General features: G+C 40.6%; 2 protein-coding genes across 6 annotated transcripts in view; both read right to left on the bottom strand.

Moving 5' to 3' along the window:
* dner (delta/notch-like EGF repeat containing) overlaps positions 1-630 on the bottom strand; it is a 44,966-nt gene extending 44,336 nt beyond the window's left edge. Inside the window, exon 1 of the mRNA XM_041995579.1 lies at positions 70-630. Within this exon, the coding sequence (XP_041851513.1) occupies positions 70-399 (330 nt within the window). The 5' untranslated portion in view covers positions 400-630. The remainder of the gene's footprint in view (positions 1-69) is intronic.
* A 2,111-nt stretch (positions 631-2,741) lies between these two features.
* trip12 (thyroid hormone receptor interactor 12) overlaps positions 2,742-14,635 on the bottom strand; it is a 46,560-nt gene continuing 34,666 nt past the window's right edge. For 4 of the 5 annotated variants that reach the window (XM_041995561.1, XM_041995559.1, XM_041995562.1 and 1 more), the window contains 26 exons: positions 14,197-14,353; positions 12,611-12,764; positions 11,960-12,188; positions 11,711-11,829; positions 11,013-11,220; positions 10,787-10,887; positions 9,822-9,996; positions 9,584-9,725; positions 9,180-9,371; positions 8,820-8,971; positions 8,571-8,728; positions 8,337-8,410; positions 8,017-8,216; positions 7,513-7,640; positions 7,244-7,395; positions 6,999-7,141; positions 6,756-6,912; positions 6,504-6,602; positions 6,287-6,401; positions 5,942-6,096; positions 5,610-5,774; positions 5,207-5,371; positions 4,986-5,099; positions 4,703-4,797; positions 4,328-4,431; positions 2,742-4,227 (listed from right to left, as the gene is read on the bottom strand). In XM_041995561.1, the coding sequence (XP_041851495.1) occupies positions 4,031-4,227; positions 4,328-4,431; positions 4,703-4,797; positions 4,986-5,099; positions 5,207-5,371; positions 5,610-5,774; positions 5,942-6,096; positions 6,287-6,401; positions 6,504-6,602; positions 6,756-6,912; positions 6,999-7,141; positions 7,244-7,395; positions 7,513-7,640; positions 8,017-8,216; positions 8,337-8,410; positions 8,571-8,728; positions 8,820-8,971; positions 9,180-9,371; positions 9,584-9,725; positions 9,822-9,996; positions 10,787-10,887; positions 11,013-11,220; positions 11,711-11,829; positions 11,960-12,188; positions 12,611-12,764; positions 14,197-14,353 (3,850 nt within the window). In that variant the 3' untranslated portion in view covers positions 2,742-4,030. The remainder of the gene's footprint in view (positions 4,228-4,327; positions 4,432-4,702; positions 4,798-4,985; positions 5,100-5,206; positions 5,372-5,609; positions 5,775-5,941; positions 6,097-6,286; positions 6,402-6,503; positions 6,603-6,755; positions 6,913-6,998; positions 7,142-7,243; positions 7,396-7,512; positions 7,641-8,016; positions 8,217-8,336; positions 8,411-8,570; positions 8,729-8,819; positions 8,972-9,179; positions 9,372-9,583; positions 9,726-9,821; positions 9,997-10,786; positions 10,888-11,012; positions 11,221-11,710; positions 11,830-11,959; positions 12,189-12,610; positions 12,765-14,196; positions 14,354-14,635) is intronic. The other variant, XM_041995563.1, reaches the window with a different exon arrangement.

The raw sequence follows: 14,635 nt of genomic DNA, 5'->3' as shown, positions 1-14,635 counted from the left end.
TGAGATCATGCATACTACCACCAGCTGTGTCATAAGAAAGATGAGACTAAGAACTCAGAGAGGTCCTACCTCACAGTTGCGTCCAGTGAAGCCTTGGCTACATGTGCATGTATACTCCCAGGTGTCATCTGGCCTCCCGGTGGAGGGGAGGACTAAGCAAAGTCCCCCGTTGAGGCAGGGTCGGCCTTCGCAGGGATCCGGACGAGGTGTGGCCTGAGTTGGGGTAGGTTCAGCCGGGGCTGGGGTGTCCGGGGCCAGCTGGAAAGGAGAGGGGACAGCCTTGATACTGCTCCCCAGGAGCAGGAAGAGGAGGAAAAGCAGGGGGGACCTGAGCCTCAGTGCAACCTGTGTGTGATGGCAGGAGGAAACCGCCAGCACACTGGACACACTCATCCACATCCTGATCTTCTGACTGATTCTTCTGCTCTTTTCCTTTTATGTTTTTTGTGTGTATAGTCCTCTTCCTCAGAGCAGTTGTTAGTGTTGGCTGGGCTTAGCAGCAACTGAAAGGTGTTTGAGAGAGAGGGAGAAATAGAGCGATGAGGAGGAGGAGGAGGAAGAGGAGGAGGAGGCAATCCGTTTGGATGTTGAGCCTCAGCTGTGTGCAGGGAGAATGACTGGCTGATGGAGTGGAAGCTGAGAGAGAGAAGGTAGGGATGCAGGAGGAGAAGGGGAGGGGTATTGGCTCTTGTCTGTCTCCGAGTCACAATGACGATGATTGCTGACGACACACACACATACCCCCTCCCTTCATGCACACTTTTTTCTTTCAGCTTTTTGCACACACTTGCTGTGCAGAATATCTGAAGTGGGGAGCTTTGCACCCTCCCTATTTGGAGTGTCATCATCTATAACCTCTTGTTAAAGCTGGGTCTTCAAAAAGAGAGGGAGGAGATGGAAATACAGAAGGACAATGGCGCTGGTGCCATAAGATTGGCTGTTTTCTACTGATAAAAGGGAGGGGGGTATTATTGCTTGGGGGATGATGCTCTCTGAATTTGTAAACAGATAAATCATGCTGATTCAGACTGGCTTGAGGACTGAAGGGGGCTCATAAGTGTGCACTGCTGATGGAAAGTTTTCAGATATATTTTGTCTTTTTTTGGACATATGTTTGGATTTTGTTCTTTTTTCTGCAATATATACACAATGCAAAGTGTTTTTGATTCTCTATGGCAGAGACATTGAGGCTCATTCTGACTGGACACGCACCATTTTAGGTCTGTACACAGATTCTCAACTGGGAGAGTTGCAGTTTTTTACAATCCTCCAGCCATGTATGAGTATAGAAATTATATCAATGAGGTGATGCTATGTTTTTCCACAAATACCAGGAATTCAGGAAATGTAGCCAATTAAAAACATTATCAAAGGAATTTGTTGTTTATGGTCCAAGCGTTACTGAGGTTTTTGCGGACTGTCATGTGCCTTTTAGCAAGAAATGGCTTCACTCTGCCATCAGGATTTTCTGGTGTTCTGTACCTCTGTAAGGTTTTCATCCTCACAAAGGAACTCTGGGTTTTTAGTGGCTTGCTGATGAACTCTTGAACTAAGATTCTTTAACACCAGCTACTCAACTTGGCAAGCAGATCCAGTTACTTAGCTGGTGGTTCGTTATAAACACACTGAAAGTTTCAAAGACTTTCTGGTGTTGTAGTCCACCCAGTTTAGAAGACAGCCACTTTGAGTGATGCTATCCCATGAAATAAATTGATGAGGTCAAAAGTATGGCTGCACCTTTTATTTATTTTGTTTTATTTTGAGGTCAGGTTCTTGTCCAATTTTAAAAGAAAAATGTTTTGGGTTGCATCTGGACATTCAAAGCACCTTTCTTTATCCCTCACAAGGCTGCATGCATCAGCAATACTCAAACAGCTGTATTGTGTAAACTTTTTGTAGTGCAGTTTTCAAATACCGTACTTAACAGATAAGAGGCTTATCCGGGATGATAAGCATGGTCAGCAGGTGATCGTAGGAACAGAATTGTTACATGTAGGTAGGTAGGATCTGTGGAGCTTCATCAAAACTAAGACTTGAAGTGAGGATATTTATCTTACATAACACTCGACAAGATTAATAAACTGACCCTTAAATTTACAGTATATAAATATATTTAAGCTGAAAACCAAGGAAGTCAAATTCAACTACAATATTGTTGAAAACAGAAAACGTGGTTTTTAACTTTTACCATTTTATTTTCAATTAAATACTGGGCCTGAACTCTGCCTCAGATTTACCAGATAACCTTGCTCCCCCGTTAAGCTTCAGTATTGGTGCTCACAGAGAGGTCATGGAGACCTTTTCTGGTTAGCACATGGCCCATCAAGAACACCAAGATGACTGAAAATATTTCCTATTGTTTACATAACCAGTAACCATTCTGGCTTAGTGGTGAAAACTATTTGAGTCAAAGAATAAGCTGATCTGGTGAACAGTGGCTTATTAGCACCAAGCATTGCTTATTTCAACACCCACACTTCTTATGTAATCACATATCAAAGGCTTAACTTCAGTTTGCGCCAGAGTTTCAGAATACGAAATGCTGCATAGATATATAGAGCAGTATTTTAGGTGGCAGGGGTCTCCATGGCAACTGCCCTAAACTTGTCCACAGTTGAAAGAAACAGGAGAATTATATTTGTTGCAGATAAATCATCTCCATGAAGGCACAATTCATATTAACCTGCTGTGATGTACCAAATACCAGACGGATGGAAAAATAAAAATCAACTGAACAAAAGTGAGTCAAACAGTTACTTTATTTATGTTCAGGTAAAAACATTAACCTGATGCAGTAAATTATTGCAGATCTTAGAAACCAGCACATGAACGATTGGGCCAGGAAAGCATACAGTGGCGCCCTCCCCTGGCCACAGACTGCAGGTACACACCACAGTTTGTTCCAAGCCAGCAGTGCAAAGAAAAAAATAATCAACTACAGCAAGAAATAAAGACAATATAGAAAATTAAAATAAAAAAAAAAAAGAAAGAAAGAAAAAGTAAAGCAGTCATTCCCACCTTGACTGGGTGTGAAACTGCATATATATTTTATTCCATAAATGAACTTGAAATGCTATCTGGCCATGAAACAATAAAATGAGACCAGCCAAATTTTGTGCCCAGCTACATTATGTGTTGAGGGCTGCTCAGAGCTTGGTTTACCAAGATAACCCCACACATTCAGTAGGGCCAAACAGAAGAACACTACCTCTATCGAAAACAAAATTCACCTGATCAACACATTGGTAACAACTCTTCATTTGAGCTGAAGCTATAATAAGGAGGCCAGAACACAATCTGAACTTGGATGGGAGAAAACAAAACAACAAAAAAAGAAAAAGATAATAATGAGCGCATCACTACCCGCATTCAACCAACTGCAACTCTCATTTTCACAACTGGAAGCAAAGACACACGAGGGGGGAGGAAGCCGAACCAAACTGCAACACACAAACCGGGGCCAATATAATACAGAACAAAATGCCAAATGACGAACTGAGGGGGGAGACATGAAAACAAAGAGCTATTCTATCAAATGTGTAGAATGAGCAAAGTCTGCAAATTTGTCTGTACAAATGATCTTTGGAGCTAAAGTAAACCTAGCTTGCTCAGTGGACCCCTCCCCCCCTCACCCTCCCCTTCCTCCCCAACACGCAGTAAGTTGTCCACCACTCTGAAGAGACATCCCTTTTTTTTTCTTTTTTAAATATCACATAGCAATGCAATTTAAAATGTCACCCAGATGTTTTCATCTTTTTAACATTACTCAACTACTGATATAAGTTTTACTCTCTTTATATTTTATGTTCTGAGGCATGGAACACCTTTCCATTTTTTTCTCTTTTTTTTATATTTTTTTTGAGACAGGGGCAGCAAATATATATTTGAAGTCTTAATTTTTCTGCAAGCTGCTTTCTCTAACAGTAAGGCTGTACACAAAGCCTTAATGTATGTGATTACAAAAAAAACTAAGGAAGTAATGATTTAATCAGTCGCTGAAGAAGGCATTTATATGTGAGATGTGGCGAGATCAGGAAAGGTGGAAAGACTGCTGGCCCTCCCGAGCTGCAATCAACAGTTTCTCTCGCATGATCTCTATGCTGGAGTAGTCAGGCAGCTTCAGGTAGTTGACACAGGTCATGACTGAGGGGAGGAAGTCATCCGGGTTCTCTGTTGACTCGAACGTCTTCCTCACAATTGTCAGAGGGGGATTCAGGCTCCGGAAACCTGACCAACAATGGCAAAAAACTGGGTGAGTGTGTTGTAACATTACAGTGCAAAAGGTCATTTTGCTAAAAGCGATGTACTGAAAGTCTTAAATCATCACCTCCAACAGGCAGTCTGGGGCTCCCTGTGACAAACTGCAGAAAGAGTCTCTGCTGCTCTGCATCGAAGCTGCTCAACACCTCAAACAGGAACCGAACAGCACGGCTAACGAGGATTAAAAGGAAAAAAACAAAAACATTAGACAAGACGAACAATATTTTTAATTGCTTTATTATAAACTAGTAAAAACACACTTCTGACAATGGTCAATTGCTGAGAGCTAAACAATGAATTCTCCACTTTAAGCACAATATTACATGGTCAGCGCACAGAGGAACAATGAGATTTACAAATAATCAGAAACAGTTAAATGAATGCCAGAAGTGGTAAAATGGATTGAGTTACAAGCCATTAGCTTGGTCATAGTCTGGCCTACCTGTCATGTGTGTATCCGTGGTCCGGTCGACAACACTCCATCAGCGTCTTGACGTCCCACGTCTCTGATTTACTGCCACACAGCAACTGGTCAAGCTGCAGCAAATTTGACACAGTGGGTGATTTAATAATGAGCAAAATGGAGAGATACCACTGTGTATAAATTACATATAACTTTAGAAACAACATGCAATCAATTAATACAGAAATGTGGACTGCTGTTTTTCTTGTCCTTAAATAAAAAAGAAAGATCTGTAAAGCAGAGAATTAACGAAGTTCCTTACCTCCTCGGGATAGAAATACTGAAGGTGATGCAGGGGGAAGACTGACTCAAACCCTTCTCTGAATGACTCAAACTGTCTCGACACTCCTTCATTTAAAGTCCAGTACACCACCAACTACAGAGAGACAAAAACAATGTGACAAAAATGTATTAATTAAATGGAAATAACAGTGAAAAAAAAGCTATTAAAGGAAACTTTATTAGATGAGAAACATCACATACCCTGAGGTACTCCTCCAGGTTATAGATTGTGACCGGGACGTCTTTGCCGCCCTTTTTCAGCTCAATGTTTGGGAATCCTGGAAGAGTAAAGTCCAAACCCAGGTCCTCTATTGAGCAGCCGTTCATGTTCAGGCTCTCGAGTGCCTGCTGCAGGGTCTCTCTAGTCTGGAAAGACAAAAAATGCATGCACCCTATATTAACATCTTAAAAACAGCAACAATGAAAAAACACCTTTTAAAAAACTACTTTGCATGTGATCGTAATAACAAGGTTGGACATTTGTTATGGTCTGAAGAAAATTCGAATTATTACATGGAGTGAGCATTACAGAGTGCAGTATTTCATGCTAACCTTAAGAGATACAACACTAGCCATACTAATCTATGAAACAAATCTGATCCACCTGTGATCGGTCCTGTTCCAGCCTCTTCTTCTGGCGGATAATATCCTCCAGGTGCTGGATGGACTTAGCCACACCAGGATCAATGTTCACCAAGTCATGGGAGCTTATAGACATCTCATGCCGTAGCATCCACTTATAAAATGGTAGGCCCAAGGGCAGATCCAGCTAGGAAAAGGAGAAGTAAAAAGGTTCAGAAAGTTTAGACAGAAAACTTTTCACAGGACACCTAAATGAAATGTTAAATGATGTCAAATTAAATAGTATACTTTTGTAGTTGCCCATTGCTACTGAAAATGGGTTTGTTGACAAAAAGCAAAAGATAGAATAGTTACCAGTCTAAAATCCATAATGGCTTTGGCCATCAACTTTCCTAAGAAACGGAACTTCATTTTGATTTTGGCTATGTGTGCAGGTTTGGTGGTCCTGCCGAAGGGAACAGCAAACAGTCCTCTGGAGCTGAACATGTACTTTGTGCCCTCTTGGTTTCCTGATGAGCAAGAAGAGAAGTGAAGGCAGGTTATGCAAAAATTAAATAGAAATACTGTGACATATACACGTTTTTTTTTTTTTTTTGTCATAAGAGAATTTCACTGCATCTGGATCTAATACCAAATAACTATCAGGAAATGTTAATATTCTGTAAGTGATGGCTCAAAGTTACAGACAGTGGTCAGCACCTTTTGGATTGGCCAATGTAACCTCTTCTCCTCGCCAAAGGCCAAGATCAGCTCTTTGAAGCTCCTGAGATACCAGAGCGTAGAACTCCTGGGTGGGCCCAAGACCTGTGCCGACCTGGACAAAAGAAGAAAAAAATAAATAAATAAAACAGTTCGATTTGTCTCCAGTTCATCTGGTTCACTAGCTGGTGCAGAAAGCAGAATCTGAAAAAGTTACCTCATTCTCATACTGAATCTCCAGCATTGCCCTGGAGCTGCCAAGGTCCTGCATTACAGACTCTGCCTGTTTAAGGAGCTCGTCACGGTTTATCGTTCTCTGGAGGAGATACAGGAGGAAATTACAAAACTGATGAAAACTTTCAGCAGGCTGCAGGACATAAAGCATGTAATTAATACAATCAATCAATTCTTAATACAGCATTCAAATAGACTGAATGCTGCAAAACACATCTCATTAAACAGACTGAACCTTTTTCCTGTCAAGACGAGGAGCAACTCTGCTGTCCTGAGAGTCTGACTGATTGATCTCAGGGTTTGTGTCCAGCAGGCGTTGCATGGCTCTGTCACGATCAAAGGCAGTTACATAGAATAACATCTGCCGGGTGTCAAAGGGGAAGAAGTAGGGGCTGTAGAAGGCAAGAGAAAAATGTTAAGCCATGGTCAAGCAATGCAATATCAGGATTGTTTTAAAGTTTCCCCCTTTAACACTTACCAGGTCTTTCCAAGCTCGATGAGCCAGGTAGGTATGTTTCCCGTCATGATGACCAGCGGGTCCTGTAGCTGACGGTTGGCTTTGGCAGTCAGTTTACTGTTTATGAACTCATTGGTAGGAATTATTTCCTTACATGCAGCATTCTACAAAATAAGGAATCATACTTTTAAATCCAAGATGGACAGAAAGAGAAAACAACTAATAAATAAATATGTCTCATCCCATGACATATGAGGTAGACTTACATCATATAAGTAGAACCAGTATCTACTGATGGAGTGTAGGACCCTCAGCAGCAGGATGACCTCTAAAGAAGGGTCATCAAAGGTTATGGTCTCTGGTGGCTCTGAAGTGAGGTATGTCTCTAAGGGATTGATGACACTGGGACAAACACCATCTGGAAACAAAAAATTACTTTATCAGATACGACAGACTCGGGACAAAATGGACATCAAGGACAGAAGCAGATGCAGCATTTTATTAAGTCCTAAGTTTGATCGTTTAAGATTCTCACCATGCCACAGCTCATCCTGCTTCTTGGCGTTGCGAGGTGAGGTTTTGGTGGGAGCAGTCTGGGCTCGGCCTCTCTTTCCGCCCACAGTGTCTTTGCTACCATCCTCGTCTTCTCTGACAGGCTTATACCTGTCACGAGAGGAGGGGGAACATTTTGTCTCTACATACACTGATGAACACAGCAAGATGAACACCTTTAGAGCCACACTGTGCCCATTTTTAAATGTAACAAAACAAAATCATTTTAAAGAGTGAGTAAAGAGCAAGTATTTAAATTCATGCAAGTCTCTGTGAAAAAGTGACTATCATCATTTTGGACTCAAAAGCTGGTGCTAAAGATGTGCATGGTCTAAGCACAGCTTTAACATTTTACGTTAACTAGGGCAGCATTGTCCTCACATGTAAAATGGATAATAATATAGTTTTCTGAGACAACCAGACCTTAAACTCTGCTTTGTTTCAATTACAGATGCCGAACAGAACATCTAACGACAAAGACTTTTACCATATTGTATGTGTTTTGGTCCAGATTCCAGCTCGTCCAAGTGGATTTGCCTCATCATCTGTCGACTCCCTTTCTTCTTCTGCTTGAAGACTGTACTGCCGAACAGCCTGGTATACTGTCATGTTGTATGGTAATAGGTGATCGCCGATGTAGAACTGTAGTCTGTGGCGAACACTGCCTGAATTCAGGAACTGCGCTGCCTGACAGATCAATGAAATACCCAAGTTTTATTGAAACAAATGTAAAACTGAGATCAAATGTAAATTCAGATTGTTTATATACAAATTAGAGCTTTATTTAACATTAATCCAATCAAATACCAGCGATTCGTCTATTTCATCATCTGAACCGTCGTCATCACTGTCTTCGTCCTCTTCCCTGATTCGACCGTATCCTACAAGGAATAGAAAACCGTAGAGATCAGTGTGAACATTCAAAGTAACATTTCTGATTAAGCTGTTCTTGTTTAAATATAAATGAGGCTACCAGGGGTCCAATTAATAAAACATGTAGTTGTCTACAACCTCTTCAAACCCATGTGAGATGTTCCTCACCTCTGACCACAAGATATCTTTCAATAGCTTGCACCAGGGCCAGTGGGTCAATCTTCACAGGACCACCTTTCCATTGTTTAACATTAGTGCAATCTGGGTGTCTCTGTAATTGACACTTGAGTTGATGTGTGTTGAAGAATTTCAGTGCCTGAGATCCCCTGAAAAAAGAAAAAAATCACTTCATTTAAAAAAAAAAAAAAAAAAACGTTACTCTATGTGGTTAAGGTAGGATATTTTTAAGTAACAGACCTGCTCCCATTGCCGTTGCCACTGGGAAAGTCATGAACCTTTACAGGGAACTGCTCCATTTGGCTCAGACAGCTGTTCATCTTGTGCACCAGAGCCAGGTAAGGTGCGTTCTCTGTAGGTTCCAGACGACCTACAGGCTCCATTCCTGGAACCTACAAACCAAACAGTACATAATAAAACAACAGGAACAAGAGAAAAAACAAATGTGGGTCCCAACCCACAGGCTCTACTTTCTGGGAAGACTATAAACTTCAAATTTAAGAGCAGTAGGAAACAGATAACTGTAAACCACAGACAGAAATTTTCAGACTTTAAACAGACTGAATATTTTTATGGTAATAGACAAGTTCTGTTTCTCACCGGACAGCCACCAAATACATGAAGAAATCTCCTGAGCCGCACGTCACGACTCAGCAGGTCTCTGTCTGTGTGGGAGGTAAGGTAGACCAGGAGCTGCTTCACAAGCCCACTGTGCTGGATCTCAAAAGACGACACATCCGATTCTGATACGATGCTAGAGATCTCCACCAAACACTCCAAACCACCATCAACCTGGAAAACACATTATCATAACATTTCAGTCCTGGAGTGTATAAGCTTTCAATGCACTTGCTAAAACACACAAGTTAAACATCTACAATTACTAGAATTATTGGACCATTTTAAATCATGCTGACTCATGGCCTAATGTTAGCTGGTTTGTAATTCACCAGCTTGTTTTCTGTTCAGTAATCACAAGTTTTCTCTTGGGGTAAATGTTTTACCTGCAGGTTAAGTTGCTCAGTGGCCGTGCAAAGTCTCTGGAGTACATTCAGCGCAGGGTTGCTGCCATCCACGTTTTCAGAGTTGAAATAACGCTCCACAAACTTGCTCGCCTGTTCTTTGATCCAGGCTTTAATTTTATCTCTATTAAGGGCAAAAAGAATCACTTTGCATTACAAAGAGCAGGAAAGAAATCCACTAGTGACAAGTGATTTTGCACTAAAACTGTTATTAATCTACCTGTTATTTGAAACAGAGTCCTTGGGAGGTACCCTTGCCAGGCCACTCACGCCTGCTGTACGCGAGGGCTCCGAGTTGGCATTATTGGTCTGGGCCCCCAGCTTACCCCAAGTCTTGGGATTGAGGCTGGCCAAAAAGGATGATTTGGGGGACTGAGTACTGGTAGGACTTTTGGCTGCAAAGACATTTAAGACAGTTATAGATTAACAATTTATCTAAAACTAAAAATTAGTTCAGTTAAACATTTAACCTCTACGAGTTACTGAGCCCAACAAGTAAAGCCCCATTTATGCTCCCTTATGTACATAAATAGCAACGTCCATTTCAAACGTTGTCATACGTTGCCATCCTCATACTTGAATGAGTCTTTCATGTTGCCATTGTTGCTAAGTCAATTCTTCCACTAGTGGGCAATGCTGAGTTCACTACCGTGATCCAATGTCAGTTTCAGACACTGGTTGGCGGCGGAAATGCATGGCTATAGTTTTTCAAACCGCCCAACACGCCCTAAACACTCACACAGTCTTTCTTCAACAGCTCACATAATAATCGTCTTCATTTTTCTTCTGCTTTTTTTCCCCCTTCCTGATTCTCTTCTATTTCTCTGGTTTGTTTCTTTCGCTGATTGCATGTGGTATTGCTCCATCTTCTGTGTCAAGCCGTGGATAGCTAAGCACAGTGAAAAACGACCAAATTGTGCGCAAAACCGATGCAGAAGACAGACAAAACTGTTTGTGTAGCCGCCTTTTGTATTTTTGGCAGCAGTGATTTTCTCACGCTGGTCCTTTGGGATGGGTTCTGTATGTGGATTTACATCAGCATATTCTTTTCCAAGGAAAAAAATGTTCTATCCGTTTGTGTAACAAAATCTTTCATTATTTTGCTATGCAGAGCATGGTAAAAACAAAATGTCAAAATGTGTTAGTGGGGATCAACATTACACACACTAGGATGATGATACTTACCCTGATTGTCTACTTTATCATCGTCTCTTGGGGGAGAGTATTTGGGCCTTCTGGGTCCTCTTTTAGGAAGTCGTTTCCTCTTCAGGACATCACTTAACCGCCTTCAGATGGGGAGAATATTATTCATGAAATGCTCTCAGGGCAGAAAACGTTTTTTTTTTTTTTTTTTTTTTTCTCCATACTTATTACATCTGTACACAGCCAAAACATATTCTTTCAAACTCACCCTTGTGGACTGAGGTCCAGTGAGTCGTCCATGCTGTGCTGGAAGCTGGGTGAGCCCAGGTCAGGAGTTGCATTATTAGTGGATGTGGTGGATGCAGTGCTGATTGTTGTAGTACACAGACTGGCAGTACCACTTGGGCAAGCCTTTGGGGGACTAGTGACGAGAAAGCTTTCAGACTCTGCAAGATTCTTCACCTGGTGCATTACACCTGGGAGAGAAAAAAAGAATGATGACATTACAACAAAATCTAGAAACAAAAAAAGAAAAAAAACATTTAAAGCCCCATGGATCTGAATTAGGATCTGAAAAGGAAAATACAGCCAATGCAACCAATAACTGCACTTGGAATCAAATGAAAATGCTAAGGAGAAATACATTTAACAGGTAAAATAAATTATTCCTAAACAGGAGGAAGGAATCCACCTACTAATTGGGATAATGTAAATTAGTGAGGAATAAAACAAGCATTAGCTTTCTGGTTTTAACTGGATAATCCTTCATCTTAAAAGAATCTTTGTCACGTAAGTTGGAAGATGCTTCAATCAACACCACCCTTTTAAGCATATAAAAGAAAATCTACTAGAGAATTGCAATTTCCCTCTGGGATCAATAAAGTATTTTTGTTTCATTTCACATAGGTTATGTGCTCTGATAAGCACATAAGGTGGTGCAGTAGATTCCATGGGATTATCACCTACCTTCTCTTCTGAAATATACACTGAAGACATCAGGCAGCTTCTGCATGAGGATCTCGGCCATCTGCAAAGAACCCACTACAATCTTCAGGTCCTGGCTGGATAGCATGGAGGCAATGTGACTGTAGAAAGAAAGTTACAAAAATAAATTAAATCTACTGAAAGTGTTTAAAATAAATTTTAAATTTTTTTAGAACAATATTCTGATGCTATTTTAAACATGAAAGGCAAAAGTAATCCAGACACTGATACCTGGACACAGCATGGTTCCTCAGCACATCCTTCAGCAGCTCTGCGTCAGCAAAGTAGATGATCCTGAGGATGGCTCTAAGGCACTTGTGTCTGACAGCAGGACCAGCCGATGAGCTGTACACTTCATACAAGACCCCAAACAGTGTTTTAATGAAGCACTTTGCCAGCTCAGGGTCCTCCTTCATCAACTGGGCTCGTGCGTCTTCTCTACGAACCTCCTGGTGACTCCCTGAAATATAACATCAATAGATCAGTTTGTTTTCATTACACTAGATAAGTTACATTCCAGATACCAGTTCATGCAATGCCAACATTCACTGGGTAAACTCAAGAACACATATGGAAACTTGGACACTTCAAATCCAGAGCAGCTTGGATCAGACCATTTTATCTTAAATAACAGCAGCTAGTCTCCGCTATAACAACTGTAAACTAACAAACTTGGTGACTTGTCATTAATAATTACATAGTAATTTCACTTATAATAAAATAACCATAAAACAGTGAATTTGAATCATGAATCACTTTCCTTATAGATGTTTACAAATGGACCCACTGAGTGATTCTGGGACCTTCAACAATACATTATTGCAAGATCAACTGATACACTGTCATCTTAACACCAAACTAATTAGTGAAGAAATGTATTACCTGTATTGGGGTTTGCAAGAGGATTAGGCTTCCTCTGGATACCGCGAGCTGTTCCTGTGTCTTCATTTATCTGCTGCATAGAGTTAAAGTCAATTGTGTACACACGGCCCAGGGTCGACAAACTGATCTCATCTTCCCCATTCTGGTGGGCCGTCTGCAGGAACAGATAATCACCAAACACACCCACTGTCACAATCATGCTCAGATGCCATGTACACAAACATTAAGTAATGGTGACAGACCACATAGTCTAAATGTTTAGCAAAATGTTAAATTCCATCATTCATCCCACTAACTGACTGTTCTGTTCATGTGGTTTAATATGCTGTCATCATGGAGCAAAAGACATGTCAAAAGTGTGGGGGCTGGGCAGGAATATGGTGCAAAGGTCTCATTACTCATCAATGGGTAACATTACTCATAAGCTCATACTTAACTTAATGCTGTGTATTTTTTTCCCCTTTTCTTTTTGTGTAAAAAAGCAGTTCAAGAGACCACTAAAAGCCTTAACTCTTGTGACATCAACATCCATTGTTTCTTTTCAAAAGACGTGTGTCTTGAGTTCTCCCCAAAATACATACTGATAAGATTATTTTTTCTACTCCCCCCCCAGTAAGTGACCCTTGCGTGAGATAACACATAACTGAAAAGGTTGCCTGTGTTGCTTCTGTCCAAAATCAGAAAATTTTGAAAAAAGAAAAAAAAAAATTTTTTCCATTCACCATTGGATTACATTCACCCGTAATGAATTTCTGAATTAAAATCCAATAATGGACCGGCAGCGTTTACCTTTCCAATATGACTTGAACCACCGACCCTCGACTATGTTAAGGTCAACTTAATTTATTTTGATGGAGTTTTCTTTACAGTGCCAAGTCACAACAGAGGTAATTTAAGTCTCATTTCCTCTAAAGAATAAAAAAAAAACTAAATGGTCTGATGTTAGTTATGACAGCATGTCATTGCTGCACTGTGTCCACAGCAGAGTTCTGCCCTCATAGGTGAACAGACAGAGTGCATGTGTAGGAAAACATGTCAACCAGCTGATAATCAGACAAAAACATGAGTTATTTACTCAATTCTCCCAGCGAGGTGAAGATAGAAGTACTCTTGCTCTAGTGAGGAGCAGCCGGAGTATTTCTCCTGCTTGACATGTTTTTTTGAATGATTTTTTTTTTTTTTTCCATTTCTGACTGAGAACCTGGAGGAAACACTGACACTGATATGTAGACAACAATCTTTTGAATATCTTATTTCAGACGTGCATGTAGACCCGTCAGCTCTGATTAGTACAATTACCTGATTACTCACAGGAATGTGACTTTGACGGTCATACAAACAGGCTCAGTGTTTTTTTAAAAAAATAATACTCGTTATCTGAGAATGTCTAATATTCATGAAAAATTGGTGTTACATAAATATTTGTATATGATCAATATCACTCCAAATCTAACTGAATCAGGCTGTTTTGAATCGAATCAGTTTAAGAAATTATAACTGATACCCAGCACTTACAAGATATTACATGACAGTATTTTTTAGAGGATTATAATTGCACAGCCTGCTTATAACATTTTCATTATTACCTCTATAATGCGGCTGTCAATGCGGTTGTAGGGATGCCACAGACCACGGTCATCCCTCCACTGCCAGATTGCTCCCTCTGTTGTCTGAGCACTGCCTTTCTTTAGCATAACATCAACTGCAAAGATGCCTTCTCTGGGGAGGCAGGGCATCAGCTCACTGCAAAGAAAAAAAAAAGGTCTTTTAAAAATGCTATAGAATTGAGCTTCATCTACTTTGGATTTACAATGCCATCAAGTAAGGCTTTTCCCCTTCCTTCAAGAACTCAACTAAGAAGAAATGCCTCCAATTAGGGACAGGTGGAAAAGAATGATCATTGTTAAGGGATTGTTGAGGCCAAACGATTGTCTGAGGATGAAGATCAAAGAAGAGAGGAATAAAATTTGTGGAAGAGTGCAAGGGCACTGACACAGAGCCTGCAGTTTGCTGTAAATTGTGCAA

This window comes from Melanotaenia boesemani, chromosome 9 (assembly GCF_017639745.1).
Source record: "Melanotaenia boesemani isolate fMelBoe1 chromosome 9, fMelBoe1.pri, whole genome shotgun sequence".
NCBI lineage: Eukaryota > Metazoa > Chordata > Actinopteri > Atheriniformes > Melanotaeniidae > Melanotaenia > Melanotaenia boesemani.
The sequence above is the reverse complement of the archived record's forward strand: the minus strand, read 5'-3'. Positions and strand labels throughout refer to the sequence as shown.